The sequence below is a fragment of the Podarcis raffonei genome, chromosome 14 (assembly GCF_027172205.1).
Source record: "Podarcis raffonei isolate rPodRaf1 chromosome 14, rPodRaf1.pri, whole genome shotgun sequence".
In the NCBI taxonomy this organism is placed as follows: domain Eukaryota; kingdom Metazoa; phylum Chordata; class Lepidosauria; order Squamata; family Lacertidae; genus Podarcis; species Podarcis raffonei.
In genome coordinates this window covers 37,423,137-37,445,256 of record NC_070615.1, presented here as the reverse complement: position 1 = coordinate 37,445,256, position 22,120 = coordinate 37,423,137, and the positions used below count along the sequence as shown (strand labels likewise).

The following is a 22,120-nucleotide window of genomic DNA, read 5'->3' as shown; positions in this document are numbered from 1 at the left end:
AATTAGTTTCTGGGTACAATTCAAAGTGCTGGTTTTGACCTATAAAGCCTTAAATGGCTCAGAACCACAATACTGCAAGGACCGCCTCTTTCCATATGAACCTATCTGGACCCTGAGATCATCTTCTGAGGCCCTTCTTCGTGTGTTGCCCCCTTGAGAGGTCCGGAGGGTGGCAACAGGAGAACGGGCCTTCTCTGCAGTGGCTCCCCATCTGTGGAATGCTCTCCCCAGGGAAGTTCGCCTGGCGCCTTCATTACACACCTTTAGGTGCCAGGCAAAAACGTTCCTTTTTAACCAGGCCTTTGGTTGATCCGATTTACATCCTATGCCCTTTTAAAATGTGGGGTTTTTTGGAGGGGGCTATTGGGTTGTTGTTTTATTTTTATTAGATATTTTGTGGTTTCATATCTTGATTTTATTCTGTGAAAAGCCCTGAGACCTCCAGGTATAGGGCGGCATATAAATTCAATAAATAATAATAGAAATTTCTTCCTTAGCCACCTCTATGCTAGCTTGTCCTTTACTCACAGCTGCTCTGCACAATGAGGATATATATGTAAAAGAACTCACCAATCCGGAAGTCAATGTACCCTTCCCCACCACTGAGCACCAGGACGTTCTTCAGCTTCTGGCCCTCAGCCTCGATGGTGGCCGTGCTGGGGTTCTCGGAGGGGCTGTCTAGCACACTCCCGTTCAGTGTTGCCAGAACGTTACCTGAAAGAATCCAGAGCTTGTTCTGAGCAGCTGAGATATACTACTGAGCTTTGGGCAACCAAAATGACAGAGGATAAGGCTATCAACACTACTATCATCCTGATGGGTCTTATGTCCAATGTCACTGGCAGAATGGCCCCAAAAGTTACTGGGAAACACCCGTGGCAAGAATGCTGTTTGCACTCAAGTCCTTTTGGGTTTCTCACTGGGGCATGTGGTTGACCCCAGTGAGAAAAGGATGCTGGGCCAGATAGCTATGCCCTGGACTTGATCCAGCAGGGCGATTCTTAAGATGTTCTTGAACATCATAGGAAAGGCCATTGCAATGGAAAGAGCCTCAAAATTCTGCATAAGCCTTCAGGTTTCACAATAAGCTCTCAGCGTCACGATGCACTGACAGAATGGCATTCACGGAGTACTTTAGATGTTCTGTTTACCAGGCACAGAGACAAAGAATTTGACCGCGTCACGGTGACCATGGAAGCAGAGCTGGGCTTGAGCCATGGAGCAGTAAGGGATAAAACTGCTGGCAGACTTGTCATTGCTGTCGTCACTGCCGTACACGTGGATGATCCCGCCAGGCCGGTTCCCTTCTCCAGATGTTGGGGATGTCTTATTGGCTGAAGGCAACACACACAAATTAAAAGCAAGCAATAAGGAGGGGGAAATGTAAGGGCTGACTGCACCACACATGGCTAAACTGGTTTAATTATCCTACAAAGCGTTAGTGCCATGAATTCCTTCTCCTGTCCAACTGTCAGAGGGAAAGTCCAGTAACATCTGGCTTGACAATCTGGTCTGCTCCTAGCAACTTTTAAAATGTCGCCTACCCTTGAAAAAATAACATCTCATTTTAAGATTTCGGATCATAGCTCAAGCTAGTACATTTTAGATCTTACGGTGTTCTCCTGGAGAATAAACATCTCCCCAGACTGGGGGTAATTAGTATAAAAAGATTTACTTAGAGCCATATCCTGAGGTGGAGCCTACAGAGCACTGTGTGTTGATAAATATGTTTGTTTCTCTCCTCTCTTGCATCAAGTTTTTCTAAAAGGAGCAGACTTGGATATCCCTGATATTTTATATCACCAATGTATTACAACCCATTCTAATGTATTTTGTATGTTATGATATTCTACTTATATGGTTGTTGGTTTTATTTTGTTTGGTTCTATCAGGACTAGGACCACATAATAAAGAATCCGTCTCTTCTCTCCCCAGAAAACCCTGGGAAGTATAGCTCCATGAGTTGAGACAAAGGTTTCCAAAGGCATATTTAACACTTGTAAAGAGAAATGTGGCTGGTCTGGAAGTGGTTTCATTGCTTTCAATTTTTTAAAAAATGTCCCTTTTGTTCTGCTAGGGAGAGCTCCAAGAAGGTGGGGGAGGGGCAGAGGTGGAGCTAGCTGCTCTGGCACCCGGAGCAGTGCATATACTGTGTACCTGGAGGCAGGGCTAGCTGCCTGCGGGGGCGGGGCTAGCATCCCAGGGGGGTGGGGGCGATGTCACCCCCCCTCAGGGATGACACCTGGGGCAGACCGCACCTACCACACCCCCTTCCTCTGCCAGTGGGGAGGGGAGCTATTCTGCAGGAGGCTTGTTGAACTGACCCAGAGTTACATTACACAGGGGTCTGTAAAAGCATGCTTAAATTGGCTGGTTGTATTTTTTGAAGAAAAGCAACTGCAGTCTGGAAAGCATCTTGATGAGTTTCCTGCTGAAATTCTACCCTCCCCACCCCAGCTTTTTGCCACCCTAAGCCACAGTTCACTGCAAAATGTACCTTTGGGGGCAAATCACATCCAGGAAGGGAGTGATTATAAACAGGAAACTGACACCCAATCTGGATTATGGATATTTTCCAGATTGGGGGCCCCATGTCAGCTTCAGCTTTGTTTTCAAAATAAAAGTGGCTGGGTTAAAGGTAAAGGTAAAGGTACCCCTGCCCATACGGGCCAGTCTTGACAGACTCTAGGGTTGTGCGCCCATCTCACTCAAGAGGCCGGGGGCCAGCGCTGTCCGGAGACACTTCCGGGTCACATGGCCAGCGTGACATCGCTGCTCTGGCGAGCCAGAGCCGCACATGGAAACGCCGTTTACCTTCCCGCTAGTAAGCGGTCCCTATTTATCTACTTGCACCCGGGGGTGCTTTCAAACTGCACTTTCAAATATTTCAAATCATTTGACATGTTTGGAATGGGGGAAACCCAGGAGCACTCAGCACTGTTTTGCCAGTGGCAGGGATGTCACTGTCCTCACATGCAATTTCCAATCTGTCTTCTGAAGTGGTTCAAGAGCTACTTGTGGGAGGTTTTGTTTTTAATTTGTTCTGTTTAAATGTATAGCTATGTTAAAAATTCCTAGGCATGTGACCACATTTCTGCTTCATCACTTCTTTCATCATGAGATAGAAGCAGAAAGGAACTGGTTTAAAGGTTCTGAAACTTTAACATGCAAGGGGGACCTTCAGAAGTGATGATCTGCTCAACATTCCTAACATGGATTCACAAGAACATTTCCAATCTTACATTTTTTTGGCAATTTCAAATGAAAATAGAGGTGAATGAATGAATAGGCAGAGGAAGAAAAGTGAGCGGATGGATTAAAGGATGGAGAAGTCAGTGGGTTAGATATAGGATGGCATCTGGAATCTAGATGGAAAGAGGTCTTGGACTTACCCCTGAGCCCAAGGAGCTGACCTCGGTGGAGGACTACAGCTAGGAGGAGGAAGCGAGGGAGAGCAGGAAGGGGAAAATAGGAACAGAGGCCACAAGTTGGGGAAGAGAAGAAAACAGCAGTTACTGGAAGCAGCAGCAAAAGGAGCACATTGACATTTAGTTCCTTTGCAAAAATGCATACGTTTCTTTTAACAAATGGCACAGCATTACAGCCAAATAATAAAATATTAAGAAACTTGATACTAAATGCTGTCTCAGCAACAGGTGCTTAGAAGTCAGAGAATTATCCACCCAGAGTACTGCTTTGCACCTCCATTTTGCACCAATAGGTGTCACATCTGAGGTGGGAAGCCACATGCAGTGACTGGGACCCATCCCTTGTTCTCCATGGATCCTCTGATGGAACACATGCCCCCTAGAGGACAGGAGGGCACATTCCACTGGACTTGCCAAATGACAGAAGACCAGAAAACTGGCATTAGCCCCAAACCCATCATGATTTAGGAACAGAGAATGCTGCCTTAAACCAGTTCAGGCTCCTTGTATGTCTAGTCCAGAACTCTCTACTGTGATTGGGAACAGATCTCTTAGAGTTTATTGCCTTGCCCCAAGTTCCTTCAAACAAATATCATAACTCTTTCCCCCTACATGTCCACTTCATCTCTGGTCTGAGAAAAAACCCAACGCACCTCTTTTGCAGATCTCGGAGAGTTTGTGTCCCATAGTTTGGGAACCTTTGTGCTCAGAGCTGTCTCTAGATCTCTAAACCTATGACCAACCACATTATTTGCACCACCTCACTCAGCTGCCACACCACACTGGTGTCTCATGGCTAACTTACTTTGCAGAGGACTCCATTCTGAAAACATTGTGAGCTGCAGAATGTCACAAAAAAGACATACTGGAAAAATACAAAGGCCTTGGGAAGTCAGGTACAGAAAAATAGAAAATCTACATTGCATTATGCATGTGGCATTGCAGATGTTTGTATTCAAATCCCTTACAGAGGGAAAAGCAGTTGTGCATTAAGACACTGGGGAGGTGGAATTAAGCACATTCCCACACTAGCCCCCCTTTCAAATCATGCATTCCAAATCTGGGTTGTATCCATCTAACATTCACCCAGAGTAGACCCATTGGGTGGTCTTCAATTAGGTAGACCCTAGTTTTCTCAGGGTAGACCCAATGAAATGAATGAGCATGACTAAGTTAGGTCCAGTAATGCCAATGGGCCTACTCGGAGTAGAACTAATAGGGATGTGACACTTACTTTTCATTTTTTTAAAAAATAACCAATGGGCCTTCTTTAGATGCATTTGCATGTAAGCTTAACATTTGCCTCTGTGATAAGCACAATCTGCAATAGATACTCGTTGCGCAAGCTTCACTGCAACAAGTTAAGAGCTGGATGAATGCAAGCTTTAAAAACAAAGTCTGCTGGATTTGGGTCAGCTTGTGTGAAGGGCTGGAATCCACACACAGAAAATCCTCTTGCTAGGAGGGAGAAGCGGTTTGAGAAAATCACATACAGAGGAAAAACACATACAGCAGAAGAAATGAAAATGGAGTCCACTTACTCTCTGTCAAAGGGATGGAAATGACAACCCCGTTGCCTGTCCCTACCCACAGACGGTTGCCAGCAATGAGTAACGCTGTAATCCGCACAAATGAGAAACCCAGCTTTCCGGTGCCTGGATGAGAGGCACAAACAAAGTTAGTTAGGGTAGTGTAGGTCACTGAAAAGGCCAAGATCATATTCATTCATTCAAACAGCACTAGTCCGGCCCCCTGCTCCAAAGGGCTGTCTCTCGTACTGTTTCATTTACCTAACATTTTGCTGACATAGGGCTCAATGTCTACATCCTGGAGATGCTGATGGGTGTGAGCGTGGTACAGCCTCAGCGTAGAATCCAGGCGGATGGAAACCCAAACACCGTCCCCAATCCAAGCCAGCTGTCGGATCTGGCTCTCCCGGCGAGGGTGGGCATCAAAGGACTTCTGGAAAGGGCATGGAGAAAAGGGAAATATGCTCAGGGTTTCCACAATGGTTGCCCTCTTACTTAATCGCCAGAGTCATTGTTTAGGAAATGGCACCTCTTCTCAGGCTGAGGGTCCGGTGCCCTGACCCCAAAACTCAGTTGGATCTGGTCGTTTAATATCTCTCCTCCTAACCTACCTCACAGGATTGCTGTGAGGATAAAATAGGAGGGGAACCATGTCTGCTTCCTTCAGCTGGGGAGGTCAGAGAAGGTGTCTTACACCTGGAGGTGTCTCCAGGTGTAAGGTGACTACCACGTTGGCAAATCCCGACTACCCAATTCCGTTGGATGCCTCCTTCACCCCAAATGAGAGAATCTTAGCAATAAAAGATGGTGTCCTTAAATTGCAGTTTCCCCAGTAAAAGTCTTCACTTTTTTGATTAAAACAGGCTCACATGAATTAGCCACCCAAAGCCTTCATTAATGAATGAGCCAATAAACACTTTCAATCCCAACAGTACTTTAAGTTAGAAAGCATTCCGAGATTCTCTGCCATGTTCCTTCGTTCAGAGACACCCTCGCCATACCTCTATCTGCATCGTTTTGGGCTGGATGACGTGGATTTTGTTCTTGTAGCCGCACCACACTCGGTCATACACCACAGCCATGCAGCGGATAGAATGGTGTGTGTGACCCAGGTCCATGAGATGGTAATTGCTGAGGTCCCACTGACCGTCTAGAGATAAACGCACAGGAAAGAAGGAAGGAAGAAGAAGAAGATGGGTAGAGAGGACTGGTTTGCTTCTCAGTGGTCTTGATGTATCAGGTGTTTCTGGGATCTGTGGACCGCTGCCCTGTGTGGTGAGCCACTGAACTGCAGGGGGCAGTTTCTCAGGGAAGTACTTTCAGACCCTGGACAGACTCCGCCCACCACTGGCCACTGGATGCTCTTGGACAGGAAGGAGTATAAGAGGGCTTCCTGTTTCAGTTCAAGTCTTGCTTGAGTAACAAGGGTCAGGGGAGGAAATATAACCAAAGCAGGGGTGCTCTTGCTCTCCTCCACCCACGTGGGCTGGATCAGGGAGAAGCAAATCTATAATGGTTTCATATTTGTATATTGGAAAACTGAGATTTCCCAAGCTTCTGCTGCATGTACTAAAGTCTCTTTTGATTGCCAGGTTCTGTTAGTTAGGATATGCAGATAAGTCAGGGTCAAACTATATGTGAGGTTTTTGAAACAGAGGTTGGCTGGCCATCTGTTAGGGATTCTTTAGCTGTGATTCCTGCATCCTTCTGACTCTGCAATTCTCTTGATTCTATGGAAGTTTGCTCTCAATAGGTAGCTGGATCAGAACTGTCGTATGCAGGAGGAAGGGCTTTAACACTTTGACCCCATGTGGTTCCAAATGAAATCCTATCCCTCCCCCCCCAAAATAAACCCTCTACTCCTCTAACCAGGAGGAAAGCTTCCATGGACAGAAAACTTGTCCCTTTGAATCCCACCAGTCCTGATTTCCCAAATCTGACTGCAAGGCCTTTCCCCAGCTCTACAGCAAAACTGTATCATTCCCCACAATGTTGGACCTACCTTCTCCTCGATGGAATATGGCTAGGGTTCCATCAGCCAGGGCCACTAGAACACGTCCTTTCACATGCCTGAATGTACACGGGATGGATGGGGAAGGATTAGTTTCAAAGCAAGGCAGTGACACGTAATAACACTGTGCAGGAACATGAACAACTGTGAGTTAAGTAATATTGTATGATCGCACCATGCAAGCACAGGAAACAGGCAATGAATTCAACGTACTGGTGATCCAAGCTCCCAAGTTTTTTAAAAAAGAAAAGTTTCTAGCCCCTTAGGGTCGTTGGCAAGGCCTTTTGAACTGTCAGAAGATTGTGCTGTTTGCAGGTTGGGGGATGAGCAGGATTTCTGCTGGTTCTGGTTTCTTTTTTTTTTGTTTTTTTTTGTTTTTTTTGTTTTTTAAATAATTTTTATTACAGATTTTTATAACAGCACAAACATATAACAAATACATAACCAAACAAAAAAAACAAAAACAAAAACAGAACAAAAAACATGTACCATTTCGTATCTTAGTTTCTTATACCTTACTTCCCCGACTTCCTCGTGCCTCCCTTTTCTGTATTCCAAGTTCTTATCAATTACTCAGCAAATCTTCCCTTATTTTAATTAAAATTTGAACTAATTTTCCTTATTCTCCTTGTCTTAACCATTGCTAATAGTAACCATTTGCTTTCCAATCCAACATCATTCTAACTTTCATTAATTTTATAATATTTCTTTAAATAGTCCTTGAACTTTTTCCATTCTTCTTGCGCTGCTTCTCTTCCCTGGTTTCGGATTCTGCTCGTCATTTCTGCCAAGCCCATGTAGTCTATCACCTTCATCTGCCATTCTTCCAGTGTGGGTAAATCTTGCGTCTTCCAGTACTTCGCAATGAGTATTCTAGCTGCTGTTGTGGCGTACATAAAGAAAGTTGTATCTATCTTTGACACCCCCTGGCCGACAATACCCAAGAGAAAGGCCTCTGGTTTCTTGGGGAAAGTATATTTAAATACCTTTTTCAGTTCATTATAGATCATTTCCCAGAATGCCTTAATCTTCGGGCACGTCCACCAGAGGTGAAAGAATGTACCTTCCTTTTCCTTACATTTCCAACATTTGTTGTCAGGCAAATGGTAAATCTTTGCAAGCTTGACTGGGGTTATGTACCACCTATAGATCATTTTCATAATATTCTCTCTTAAGGCATTACATGCCGTAAACTTCATCCCGGTGGTCCACAACTTTTCCCAATCAGCAAACAAAATATTATGACCAATGTCCTGAGCCCATTTAATCATAGCTGATTTAACTGTTTCATCTTGTGTATTCCATTTCAGCAGAAGATTATACATTTTTGACAAATTCTTAGTACTGGGTTCTAACAATTCAGTCTCCAATTTTGATTTTTCCACCTGGAAGCCAATTTTACTGTCCAATTTAAACACTTCATTTATTTGATGATAGTGCAACCAATCTCTCACCTTGTCTTTTAATTTCTCAAAACTCTGCAGTCTCAGTTTATCCCCTTCCTTTTCCAAAATTTCCCAATATCTTGGCCACTTCGGCTCCATATTTAACTTTTTAACTGCCTTAGCTTCCATTGGCGACAACCACCTTGGGGTTTTGTTTTCCAGCAAATCTTTATATCTGACCCAGACATTTAATAGTGCTTTTCTGACAATATGGTTTTTAAAACTTTTATGTGCTTTAACCTTGTCATACCACAAATATGCATGCCACCCAAAAATATTGTTAAAACCTTCCAAATCCAAAATGTCTGTGTTTTCAAGAAGCAGCCAATCTTTTAGCCAGCAGAAAGCTGCCGCTTCATAGTACAGTTTAAAGTCTGGCAGGGCGAACCCCCCTCTTTCCTTTGAATCCGTTAAAATCTTAAATTTAATTCTGGGCTTTTTGCCCTGCCAGACAAATTTAGATATGTCTTTCTGCCACTTCTTGAAACAGTCCATTTTATCCATTATTTGTAACGCTTGAAACAAAAACAACATTCTTGGCAATACATTCATTTTTATAACTGCAATTCGGCCTAACAAGGAAAGCTTCAAATTTGACCAAATCTCTAAATCTTTTTTCACTTCTGTCCAAGTTTTTTCATAATTATCTTTAAATAAGTTCACATTCTTAGCTGTCATATTTATACCCAAATATTTCACTTTTTTAACCACAGTCAACCCTGTCTCATTCTGAAACCTTTCTTTTTCAACCTGTGTTAAGTTTTTCTCCAATACCTTTGTCTTTAACTTATTCAATTTGAATCCTGCCAGTTGACCAAACTCTTGGATTATTTCCAAAACTCTTTTCGTACTAGCTTCTGGCTCTTGCAATGTAAGTACTAGGTCATCTGCAAATGCTCTCAGTTTGTAATGTTTAGCTCCGACCTGAATCCCTTTAACCAACTGGTCCCTCCTAATCATATTAAGCAAAACCTCCAGGACCGATATAAAAAGTAATGGGGAGATAGGGCACCCCTGTCGTGTCCCTTTTTCAATCTTGAACTCTTCTGTAACTACATTATTTACAATTAATTTTGCTTTCTGTTCAGAATATATTGCACCTATACCATTCTCAAACCCTTGGCCTACCCCCATCCCCCGGAGGTTCTTCAACATAAAACTCCAAGAAATGTTGTCGAAGGCTTTCTCGGCGTCCACAAATATCAAAACAGCCTTAGTGTTTATATTCACTTCCAACTTTTCCAAAATGTCAATTATATTCCTTACATTATCCGACAAATGCCTTTTCGGGAGAAAGCCTGCTTGGTCCCCATGAATCTCCTCCATCAAAACTCTTTTCAGTCTCTTTGCTAAAATGTCAGCAAAGATTTTGTAATCCACATTCAATAACGAGATGGGTCGATAGTTTTTAAGTTGGGTCTTTTCAGTCTCTGTCTTTGGTATAAGCGTAATGTAAGCCTCTCTCCACGTGTCGGGTGCCCTTTTCCCCTCCATAATCTCGTTACAGACTTCCTTCAAAGGTTGTATCAACCCTTCCTTCAGAACTTTATAGTATTTGGAAGTCAGTCCATCCGGTCCTGGGGATTTGCCCAACTCCATACCTTGAATGGCATCTTCTATTTCTTGTGCTGGTTCTGGTTTCTTCAGGGAGATGGGTGACATGACTCTTCAGCCCTTGGTTTACATAATTTAAATATTTTGGGAATCTTGGTGGAGAATGAAGTTCCATGGTACAATTCCTGCATTGCAGGAGGTTGGACTAGATGACCCTCGGAGTGCCTCCCAACTCTAAAATTCCATGATGTCTAATGCAAATATGGAATATGGAACATGGGAAATTGCTTTCTACCAGGGTCAGATGATTTGCCTATTTAGCCTAGTAGCATCCCCTCTAACTGGCAGGGTCTCAGGAAGAGATATTTCACATCAACTGATTCCCTTTTAACAGGAAGGAACTGAGCCCGAAATCTTCTGCATAAGAACCGTGCACTCTACAACTGAGCTGCGGTCCTTTCCCCTTTATATAGAAAGTTGCTTTCCTATATCGTCTGTCCAGCTGAGTGCTGCTATCACTCTGAACTAGTGATGGCTCTCCAAGGTGTTAGGTAGAGGGATTTTCCCATAACCCACCACCACCAGGCACTTTTTAAAGCAGGAGATGCCAAGGACTGAATCTGGACCTTCTCCATGTGACACAGGTGCTCTTCTATAGAGATACAGTCCCTCTACTGACCAGACAAGCAAGTTTTCTAAAAGATGTGAATATCCATAGTTGGTTATGTATCAATTCATAGACACCAAGTTCAGCATCTCTACTTACACCAGGCTCAGCACTGAATCCTTCAGCTTGATTGAGTGTAGACATTTCTTCCAGTTTGAGACTGCTGAGTGCACATACAACCTGGGGGAAAGGTAGTTTAGTTAGGCAGTACAGTCCCCGAGCCCCACACCAAACTGGGCCATAAAGCAGCCTTACACTGTGTCACTCATTGGTCCATCTAGCCCAGTGTTGTCTACACTGACTGGCAGCAGCTATCCACAATTTCAGACGGGATTTCCCCAGTCCTACCTAGAGATGCCAGGAATGGAGCCTAACTGAGCAGCTCATCAGCCGCCCAATCGTCTTCTACCAGGCCCTGTGAAACCTCTGCTTCAAAGCGGTTCTGGGCAGTGTGCTTCACTGCTTGGACTGTGCAATGTCACGCTTCCTCTATCTGACCTCCCAGCCTGCCTTGAATTAGCCTTCCTGCCCACCTGATCTGGTTGTTGCTTTTGGAAGTCAGCCTCCACTTGCCTGGGACTAAACTACTCACATCTGGGGCCCCTGGACTGACAGCCAGCTTTGCACCCCAGGACCCCAACATCCGATTGTTTGCAGAATGGCATCTCGGCCCCATGCTGGATCCTGACAGTAAGTCACATTACTGGCAGATTCTCCTGCAAGTTCTAATATGGGGTTGGCCGGGACACCTAATTTCTTCCAGATGTTATTGGACTGAGACTCTCATCAACCCCCCCATGCTGGCTAGCTCTGACGGGAGTTGGAATATATCAACATCAATAGGTACCGCTCCGGCGGGAAGGTAAACAGTGTTTCCGTGCACTGTTCTGGTTCGCCAGAAGCGGCTTAGTCATGCTGGCCACATGACCCACAAGCTGTACGCCAGCTCCCTCGGCCAATAAAGCGAGATGAGCGCCGCAACCCCAGAGTCGGCCACGACTGGACCTAATGGTCAGGGGTCCCTTTACCTTTACCTAGACCGACACAGGTCCCCCAACTCTGTGCTAAGAAGCGTTTTCATCTGGGGGGGGGGGCGTTTGCTTTTGCTCTGAACCCATTATTCCATCATTCTGCCTTGCACTATGCTGTTTTCAATGCTTCTTGCCTGGAGACTAGAGACCGACGTTATCAATGGTTCGCCAAGCCACCACTGTGGGCTAGAGAGACATACCAGCCATTCTGTGCTCCCAGCCACATGGTAGGGGCAGCACTTGTGGTAGTGCCAGCCGCGTTTCCATTTGCCTCTTGCTCCTGGGCTGCTGTGCTCGACTCCATCTTTGGCTGCCCGTTTTCACTGTGGAGGGGGTGGGGGGGAAACACACTACAGGTTGGAGCTAGGCAATAAACTGAAAAATATTACTTTTGCTAGAGGCAAGTTTGTTAACCGATTCTTAACATGGTTCTGCACCCCGTTTTGTGTCATTTTCATTCGGTTTGTTAGCTGCCTCGGAGGCTATGTGGGAAATGGTTTTAAAAACTGCTGGAATCCAATGGAGAGAGAGCATCTCTGGAGGTGAAGTCAGACGGCTGGAGAATCACAGCTGCTGCTGTGGCTGCAGAGACTAATATCTTGCAACTACTGCCTCCCGTGTTGTTTTTGCTGCATTAGCAGCACTGACATGATTTCTCCAGGCCCCTCTCTTGGGCTGTCAATAAAACTGATAGGAATGTAAGAAGAGCCCTGTTGGAACAGGCCCAAGGCCCACCTCGTCCCAGGATCCTATTCTCATAATGGGCTTATGGGAAGGCTGCAAGCAGGACCTGGGTACAACAGCATGTCCCCCTCCTGCAACTCCCAACAACTGGTCTTAAGAGGTATCCTGCCTCAGACACTAGAGGTAGAACATAGCCTTTGTGACTAATAGCCATTGATAGCCTTATCCCATATGAATACATCTAATTCCCTCTTAAAGCCACCCAGGTTGGTGGCCATCGCTATGTATTTGGAGGAGTGAATTATTTAATTAAATACTTTCTTTTGTCTGTCCTGAATTAATAGGCCTCCTCATTCAAGACAAGGAAGAGCAGGCTTTAAGGAGCATTCCCCCTACCTGTTTTGCCTCACAGGCACTTGAACTGGGGTTGGGTCTGTAAACACATGCTCCGTAAGGGGGCCCGGGCGGACTTGGGCTGGCTCCATTTCGTGTACCCCATTCTCTGGCACCTCTGTAGCTTCTGTCGCTTCCTCGGTGGACTGGGACTGGTTGATCTTGCCGTTGCTCACGGCAGGCACCTCATCTGAAGGCAGGAAAGCAGAAGGAAAAGGCAAGAGATGGGATGCAGAGAAAGCAGGTTATGTCCATCAGATGAACAGTCAGCTGAAGTATCAGCTGACTGCTTGTTGGGCTTCCATGGGAAACTCCCCCACAAAAGACCCTGTATCCATGCCCTTCTCTTTCTTCCCACATATAGCTGCAACCACAGCTGTTTTTATTAAGGACAGGGTGTCACATCACACTTTTATTTCCCCGCTGAATACAACCCAGTAGTCCCTCGTTGGGGCAATGGGTAGGTGTATCCTGAGGCTTCACCCCTCACTATGAAGCCTGCCAGCACCTTCTCCCTACTGGGATTTGGCTTGGCTGGAGTTGATGTCATACCTTCTCTACTCCATCGTCCCTTTCCTTCCACCACAAATATAAGGACCTCTGATGCCTCACCATAAACAGCTTTAAAAGTCACGGCTTTCCCCCAAGGAATCCGGGAAGCTGTAGTTTGTTACGGGTGCAGGGAATTGCAGACATGTGGGGGAACAACTCTCAGCATCCTTAACAAACCACAGGCGCCAGGATTATTTGGGGAAAGCCGTGACTGTTAAAGTGGTATAAGAGTGCTTTCAATATGGTGTGGATGTGGCTAACACCCTGTGAAGGAGCATATTTCTGAACAGAACTATGATAATTTCAACATAGGGGGTTTTCCAGAAGGAAAAGAATATTTATTGTCATTTCCCAGCTGAATTCAGATAACCTGCCTTTTTAGCAGCACTCACAAGAAATCTTATTCAAGGCAGCGATGTTTACTCAGAAGTTAATCTTTTAATAGTACAGTGGTACCTCGGGTTAAGAACTTAATTCGTTCTGGAGGTCCGTTCTTAACCTGAAACTGTTCTTAACCTGAGGTACCACTTTAGCTAATGGGGCCTCCCACTGCTGCCGCGCCACCGCCGTGCAATTTCTGTTCTCATCCTGAAGCAAAGTTCTTAACCCGAGGTACTATTTCTGGGTTAGTGGAGTCTGTAACCTGAAGCGTCTGTAACCTGAGGTACCACTGTACTTACTCTGTAGTGGCAACATGTTTTAAGATTTCAGTCAAACTCAAGCTTTACACACACACACACACACACACACACACACACACACACACACACCTGTCAGCTCCTCCCCTTCTTTTGTCTTTCCCGTCATTATTTTCTCCTTTCCCCCAACTTTTTTCCTTCCTCCCTGATGAACAGGAAATGTTCCCATTATTTACACTGGGAAAGACATTTGTGGACATAAATATTTCATTACGTGTTGAGGTCATTTGACTGCTCTGTGTTTGCCCCATATAGCTGAATTTGAAGCCTTTTCATTGAAACCTGTAAAATGGGTGCATTTAAAGAAAAAAGGCTGAAGCAACCCTTCACTGACATACTCATATGGTGACCTGAGACATACTCTGTCCTTTATCCAGCACTGGAGTGTCTCCGCGGGACGAGCAATTGCTGCTGGGCACATTGCACCGGGTCGCACAGCCCACCAGGGTGATGCCTGCCAAGACACCGTCGGTTTCAGAGGACTCTTCGGGATTTATGTCCCCTTCCAGAAAGATTTCTCCAGGAGGATAGTCAGTGTCACAGGCCGCTGCAAAGAAGGGAAAGGAAAGCCTCCTGGGTCACTGCATACAATGTCTGTGCCCAACAGCCTTATCAACATGCCAGGCCAAGTTGTGCCAAGTTCCAATAATGCTCCTTGCTCATGCTAAAAGGATACTTCTGCCTACTAAAGATCTTCCTTTCCCATGAAGTCTTTTAAGTGAAGGTTTTTAATCTCAGACTGTTATCTGCATTGGACTTGAATTTTTTTATTATTATTGTTATGTTGCTTCATTATGTTTTAATGTGAAACAATCAGGCAATGAAATTAAATGAATGAATGTGGATGACTGGTATATTCCAAAGCAATAGTAAAATCATGACTGCTATTTATACATTGACAAGGGATGTGGGGTGGAATTTTGCCCCACTATAATACATTTCTGCAAAACTGTTAAGAAACACCTTGTTTCATAAAATGAATCCTATTATCAGCCCTGTTTCACGGCAACTATTTGTATTTTTAAAAATGCACATGTTCAATGCAAACATACACCTAATGTCATGTCTATCTTGGCCTTTACCCTGACAGCTGCAAGTATTGCTAGTATTTTTTTTCTATTATGGTTGTTGTTTTAAGGAGGTTTGGCTTTTTGTGGGGGAGAAGAGGCTCTGTGTGCATGTGTGTGTGCACGCATTTGCGCATGGGGGGAGTAGGCGAAATTCATCAGTTCTGTTTTCTTTCATTCTAACTTTTCCAAGCTTAAGTTCACATTTCTGCAGTAATTTTTTTTAATGTGCATTTCTTTAAAAAGTACTCATGAAAACTAAGCAGCATTTCAGTGCAATTTTCTCCTAATATACATTCTGCATGCACTTCTGACTGATATTCATACTCTTTGCAAAACATGTGCTTTCTATGTTATTTTCATTAATTTTTATGCACCCTTTCCTCTAATATACAATTTTTAAACACATTTTTTTTCAGGAGAGAACTGCATAACAAAATTCAGAGGAGCTTAAATTTGAAAGGATAGCTATGTTTCTGTTTCTTTTCTTCAGGATAGGCTATGTTTTGATCCACATACTGTTTCAGAAAGTGTAGATTCACATTAAAACCCTTAACCAAACATAATTTCTCCTCTGCCCCTACAAGAGAGGTTATATGTTTGTTTACATCTCTCCGTATGTGGACGAGTGAGTGAGAGCAGGGCTGAGAGAGCCCAGCCCCAGGGCCAATACACAGGCCCTGATTCACTACAGTACCACATTTCTAGTGTGCATGACTTATGGTTTTTAAAATACCTGCCTTATGGGTGGAACTGGCAGGATCCCTTTCATATTCCAGGTTGCGATCTCCTTCCCTGCGGGCTTGCCAGCTTTGGAAACAGCACCTGAACTGATATGATGAGTCATTCACTTACCTGGAATGCTGGAGATGCAAAGGACGTGAGCATTGCATACAGTGAAATGATCCACCACCGTCCCTGGCTGGTTGGCATCTATGATCACAACTTTGCTTGTAGACAAGGTGCTCGTGAGGATCCACACTCTGCTAGATGTGGCATCCATCTCGTGCAACTCTCTGGCCTGCAGAACAGCAAAATGCAGAGAGAGATGGTGAGAGAGAATGTGGTGGGTGGGAAGGTTCCGGTATGCCTTAATGGAGGCAGCTCCCACGACAGCGGGAGATCGTTGGCAAAGAAAAAGCAAGGATGATTGAGGGTAATTATCCTTGCAAGTTCACCCCAGGGACAGGGGGAATGGGCTTCATTCACAGTTCGTCTGGGTACCTGGCTCTTGCTCTGGCATGGAATGCGGGAGGCAGGGAGGCGCTGAGTGCAAAAGCACATTCACAATGAATTTCTAGGGTATGAGTGGGGAACCTTTTCTCAGCTCAAGGGCTGCATTCCTTTTCTGGGCAACCTTCAGAGGGCCAGGGTTGGCAGGGCCAGGGGTAAAACTAGAAGAAGCGCTGGATGTAAGTGCTAGCTTTGTACAGTAGAGCTGTTTCTAAACACCTGTTTCTCCATCCAGGCAAGCAAAAGGCAGTACTGGTGCTCAAGGGCAAAAACACTCAAGGAATGTTAAGCAGCATGAGTAGCTGGTGTGAGAAAGAAGCTTGGAGGGCCACACTGAGCCCCAGTTCCTGAGATTCCCCATACCTGTTGGGCTTCTATAGGCTCACAGGGTCTCACAGATGTATAAGATTGCCAGTGTCGCGGGGTGAGATGATTTACAATCGCCTCCCTCTGTGTTATTTTTAGGACTGTGCTATTCATGTTATTAGCAATTCTATGGATTCAAAACACCTAAATAACTGCTGAGGGATCCCCGCTATAAAAAGGGATTTAACCCTTTGCCCCCACTGTGCTCCTGATCAGAATAGCTCCCCTGCCCCATGGCTGGTATTTGCATCTTGTTCAAAATGTACAGTAGCCCCTCTCTCATCTAAGGGCAGCCCAGGTACCAGCCACTAAATCCAGAATTTTATCTCCTGTAGAACCACAAATGCTTCATTAAAAAAGCATGGTGAATGCCAAATTGATGTTAGAGTGCATTATGTGATTGTTGCTTTGCTGTGTACCCAGCTTATGAAAAATAGCTCAGGAAGTCACACTTAAATGTATAAGAAGGAAAATGGGAGAAATGGACAGCTCTCTTCCCCAACCTTTTTCTTTTCTGGCGATGTGTGGTTACTCTTGGTGCTTTCTCCTTCTGCTTCTCGGTCGCAAGTGAGAGGGTCACATCCTGGATCTGGTTTCTGCCCATTTCCAGTATCTGGTTCCACAGGCTTCCAGCCTGTCAAGTTGACACCAGCTGCACACCACAACTAAAAAGACAAAGAAAGGAGTTTGAAGAAGAGCAGATATTTTTTGTATGGGGCGGGGTAAAAAGACGTGAGCCACTTGGCATGTCTTGATCATCTTTGCAGTGTCTTCGTTCTCAAATATGATCTGCAATAGATCAGAATTCAGCACAAACCAAATGATCCATCCTAAGGGAATGCTGTAAGCGAGGGTACAGCTCTAGAGACCTCTGTGCCACTGGGCCTCCACAACAAAGGTAGAGTAGTCTTGGGAATGTGAACCAGCACAGGAAACATACTAGATGCCCGTGAAAAGGAAACATGAATATATCTATCAAAACCAGGGCTACTATTATTTGTGTAAAAAGCTCCCATCGCAGGCTCCTGGGCTCCATCAGAATTTGGCATGGCTTGGCAACCCCAGATAAATCAGGAAGGGGAGGAGGAAAACAGAGAAGGAGCAGATAAAGGGTGGGTACTGTAAGGCTGGCACCCGGGAATGGAGGGGAGAGCTCCTCCCCTTGGAACTCTAGATGTCAGAGAGTGCGAAGCAGATCTTCTGGCTCTCCTCTGCCCCTGGCAGAATGTAGAGCATCATCAGGGAGGTGGGAGGACTTTGGCCAGCAAGAGGGTGGAGAAGGAGATGGCGGTGGAGCTGGAGGCAAAGGGGCAGCACACAGACTCGTTGCCAGGAAACAAGCACTGCCTTCACAGGTGGAATCAGACGCCTCCTCCCAGATGAAGTGTGCATCATGTGTGCACACAGCAGACTTGTAGGGCAAGAGAGCCCCAAGAGTGAGCTTGCCTTGCCTTGAAAAGCTTGGCAGGAGGGGAGCGTCAACTGTTGGGACATCTTCGTCACTTCTGTTCGACAAGTAGATTATTCACACGAAGGAATGCCTGAACTTGTGACGCAACGTTCAGCAACGACAGAACTATCTGCTAAAAGAAATGGGAAGCTTTTGCACATATGTAACACTTACCTTCATGGTAGGGTCCTTTTCCACTAGTGGGCGGCAATACACAGGCACTGGGACATTTTTCATCCGGTTGTCCTCTTGGCCACCATTGGGACTCAGCTATTGGGGACGGAAAGGACAGGACGTGATTCAACTCTCAACCAAAATGTGATTTCCAGCTGCCAAACTGAGTAAGAGCATAAGAAGAGCACATCAAAGGGCCATTTTGTCCAACAACCTGTTCCTTTCAGTGGCCAACCAGGAGAAATCACACACACACGTGTGGCACACATGTAACACACATGTGGCAACCAAAAAGTTATCTAGTTCATATGCTAATGGACAATTTTGATAGTGCCCACAGGTTAATTGTTGGCATCCATCTGTCTCAAGAGACAATGGAGTGCGCCTCTGGAGGTGAAGTCAAACCACTGAGTTAGCAGCACTGAAGTGACTTCCCTGGGAGGCAAGCCTGGGCAATGTGTATGGCGGTCCTGGGTTGCCCAGACGATTGGGTACCCCCTCTCGGCCTCAATGATGTTACAGCATACGTATTTTAATGACTGCATGTTATTCTTGCTGTAAATCAACACCAGGACTTTTATAGTTGTTGTGGAAAACGTTTCCACAAATTCAGTAAACCGAGCTTCACCTCTCTTGCCTTTCGGTGAATGAGGCCTACCTGCTTGTATTTGGCGGGCAGGCTCCAGCCACAGGCCTGCAAGCGACCGTCATCATTCCGCACGTGCTCCCGAACTTGGCGGTACTGTTCGCGCTTCTGCTCGCGACGTGCGGATGACGTACAGTCACTGAGGAGAGACGCAACAGTGTTACTTCTCAATCTATGGTTAGAAATGAGAGGCAGAGGGTCAAGGAAGCATTGCCGTGGCAGCAGAAAGACAGAGATTCATGGAGTGAGAGGAAAAAGAGAGAGAGTGGTTGAAGCTCAGTCAATAATACACACAAAGCAGGGGGGAAAGCTATGGCAGTCAACCAAGGAGATCTCCTTCTATATATTTTAGAAAGTTTTTAAAAAAAATCTGTTCTCTAAGCATTTGGACACCTCTTCAGGTAGCATGGCCAATTTTTGCACAGTAGATTCTGAAACCAAGACGCTGGGTTTCTTTTTTCTAGGTTTGGATACACTTGGACACCATTTTGAATCAAGAAGGTGGAATGAACCTTTCTGAACTGCACTGATTTTAATTATTGATTCCCAGACTAAACTGATTGGGGGTGGGTCTTAGAATTCATGAGCAACACTGGGTGCAAAAAATCCACTGAGGCATGAGGCATCCATCCGAAAAGCATTCGTCAAAACTTTGGTTCTGTGGGAATCAAAGACAGCCCCTTTTTACTATCAGGGTTGTGATGTGCTATTTAGTTCTACTCAGAGATCCATTGAAACGAATTAACATGACTAACTCAGGGCTATTATTTTCAAGGGTTTACTCTGAGTAAAAATAACATTGGAGACAATATATAGATATGCCCAGTTTATGCATGCCTTCCTCTCTTCTTTGACAAGTATGTTGCGTTTTTCAGGGCAAATATTTGAATAAATATTAACACACAAAACGTGTACCCCTCTTTACTTTGATGTGCTTCACTAACTTGTTCATTCCTAAGTTTTCCCTGAAATATTTTGATGATTATAAAGTAACGAAAAGGAGATTTGCAGGACGCTGAATTCCAAGCAGCCACTGACTATGTCCAGCCTTGTCAAAATCTGGTCAGCACATGCTTTGAAGCTATACTTTCTGGGTTTCCGCCAAGCAACTAGGACAAGCCACAGCAGGAACTTTAGCCAAAGTGGTCGATGAACTCACTCATCCGGGAAGAACTCAAGGGTGCGACTCCCAGCAGAGATCTGGCACATAGTGTGGCTACGGCGCTGGCTGAACCCAGCTGCCGTGGGAGATTTGTAATGGATGTTCACTGATGGGTAACTCCTCTTGGCAGGTGGAGGACTGGAGGAGGAGCTGAACAGGCGGCTGAAGCTGGGGAGAAAGAAGGAAGCCAAGGGTGTTAAATTATGAGTTTTGTATTGTTAATCCCAAAGAAGAAGAAAAGAGGTACAGGAGTATGAATGGGGGGGGGATTATTTGTGTGCATTTTAATGAGAAACTACCTAATTCACACTTCTCAGACACAAATCAAAACACAGCAACCCTTTGAAAATTCACACTTCTTGGAATTTTGCAGCGCATTCTCCAACCAATGTGCAAAAAATGCATAAAAATATATGTTATCTATTAGTGAAGATGACATACAAAATGCTAGTCTTAAGAAAAACTGCTTGCAAAAATGTGCTTATTAATCAAAACTGTATCCAAAAATATATATTTATTAGGAGAAATGCGCACTAAAATGCTGATGCGTATTCATGAGGATTTTTTTTAAAGTGCAAATTGCAGCAAAAATGAGGAGAACTGAATTTAAAATTGGAGAAATGAGAAACAGAAAGAATCCTATATGGAAGCTACTGGAAAGTTGCTCCAACTAAACATTAGAGAACTTCCTGACATGGGATGAGGCAAGGAGTTGCACTATGTTTGGGTTTTAATGGGAGAGCATCTTGTGCAAGAATAAATTTGGCACTTCATCTGCTGTTTGCATGCATGAGTCAGAAAATGAGCAGGTGGGGAAACTGTGGCACTCCTGATGCTGTTGGATGTCAATACCCATCAGCCCCAACCAGTGTGGACAATGGTCAAGAATTATATTTAAGCAATATATAGCGGACCAGAGTTCAACCCTATCCGAAAGCCACATCTTCTGAATTTGAAGACCCCATCCATCTAATCCCAGGGTTGCTGGAGGATGTGAAGCAGCACGCTGCCACAACAGCTCATCTTTAATATTTTATTTATTCCCTTTGATTGAGAGGGGTCTTGGCAAAGTACCACCTTGGAGGCCCCTTCTTTACCTGGCATGATCAGTTAGCACCTTGGAAGCCATCTTTTTAAACTTCCCATAATGCTATGCAGCACTCAACACATCGGTGCTCTGTGGCACAATGGGAAATTTAAAATGAGAGTTTGCAGCTACAGAGGACAGAGAAGGATGGTTCGGTGATGTGCTTTTTGGAAACTCTGGAGCCCCAGCAACTACCCAACTGTTGAAGTTGTCTTCACACACCCTCATCTGATGGAATGTGCAAGGTTTAAACATAAAGAATGTCAAGAGGCAGCACAGGCTATCTATCACATCAGTGATGTTACCTCCCTTCTCACATCCAAATATGCAACTTTGTCAGTAAAAATGAACTGGTAGAATTAGTGTGCTTTTACTTGACTGTATGGAAAAGTCTCTACTGCACACGTCCTTCTGCATTTCACAGTTCACAGGCAAACACACTACTTACAATTGCCAAATAGTAGATTTCTTTTTCTCCTGGACAGAAGGGTGCTCCCGAGAGGCTCTGTGAACAAATAAAATAGATAATTATTAAACGGCTGGACAACAGATGAGCAGCCAAAGAAAATGGCAAAAAGGGTTAATTTGGGGATCTGAGGACTAGTATCCCTGTTGGTTTCAGGATTCAGCTACAAATGACATATGCAATGAAGGCCTGAAGCAAAAAGAAAGGGAAAGCCTTGAAACAGTTCCAGTAAATAGAATTTTTATAAATTTGTAAAAAATAAAATAAAAATGAGCATCCATATAAATAGATCAAGCACAATACAGATAATTATATACGTACATCATCATTAGGTATAACAGAACAAACCCATGATAAAAACATTATGAACAGAATATAATTTAATGCAACAACCCTCACCTAATCATAACACAATCCAGCATAAACCACATCATACATAACTCTTGCACACTGCAAAAGCAAACAACTATTTTATTT

The 22,120-nt window shown here is 44.5% G+C and overlaps 1 protein-coding gene across 21 annotated transcripts in view; it reads right to left on the bottom strand.

Annotated features, from left to right (window-relative positions):
* Positions 1-22,120, bottom strand: part of MAPK8IP3 (mitogen-activated protein kinase 8 interacting protein 3) — a 71,011-nt gene that overhangs the window by 3,869 nt on the left and 45,022 nt on the right. For 13 of the 21 annotated variants that reach the window (XM_053366061.1, XM_053366064.1, XM_053366067.1 and 10 more), the window contains 17 exons: positions 21,626-21,682; positions 20,088-20,258; positions 18,941-19,100; positions 18,283-18,378; positions 17,162-17,323; positions 15,915-16,080; positions 14,354-14,539; positions 12,746-12,932; positions 11,866-11,988; positions 10,734-10,814; positions 6,960-7,027; positions 5,959-6,107; positions 5,219-5,390; positions 4,970-5,083; positions 3,393-3,431; positions 1,152-1,334; positions 571-714 (listed from right to left, as the gene is read on the bottom strand). In XM_053366061.1, coding sequence (XP_053222036.1) covers positions 571-714; positions 1,152-1,334; positions 3,393-3,431; positions 4,970-5,083; positions 5,219-5,390; positions 5,959-6,107; positions 6,960-7,027; positions 10,734-10,814; positions 11,866-11,988; positions 12,746-12,932; positions 14,354-14,539; positions 15,915-16,080; positions 17,162-17,323; positions 18,283-18,378; positions 18,941-19,100; positions 20,088-20,258; positions 21,626-21,682 — 2,258 coding nt within the window. The remainder of the gene's footprint in view (positions 1-570; positions 715-1,151; positions 1,335-3,392; positions 3,432-4,969; positions 5,084-5,218; positions 5,391-5,958; positions 6,108-6,959; positions 7,028-10,733; positions 10,815-11,865; positions 11,989-12,745; positions 12,933-14,353; positions 14,540-15,914; positions 16,081-17,161; positions 17,324-18,282; positions 18,379-18,940; positions 19,101-20,087; positions 20,259-21,625; positions 21,683-22,120) is intronic. The other 8 variants (XM_053366066.1, XM_053366068.1, XM_053366070.1 and 5 more) reach the window with 1 other exon arrangement.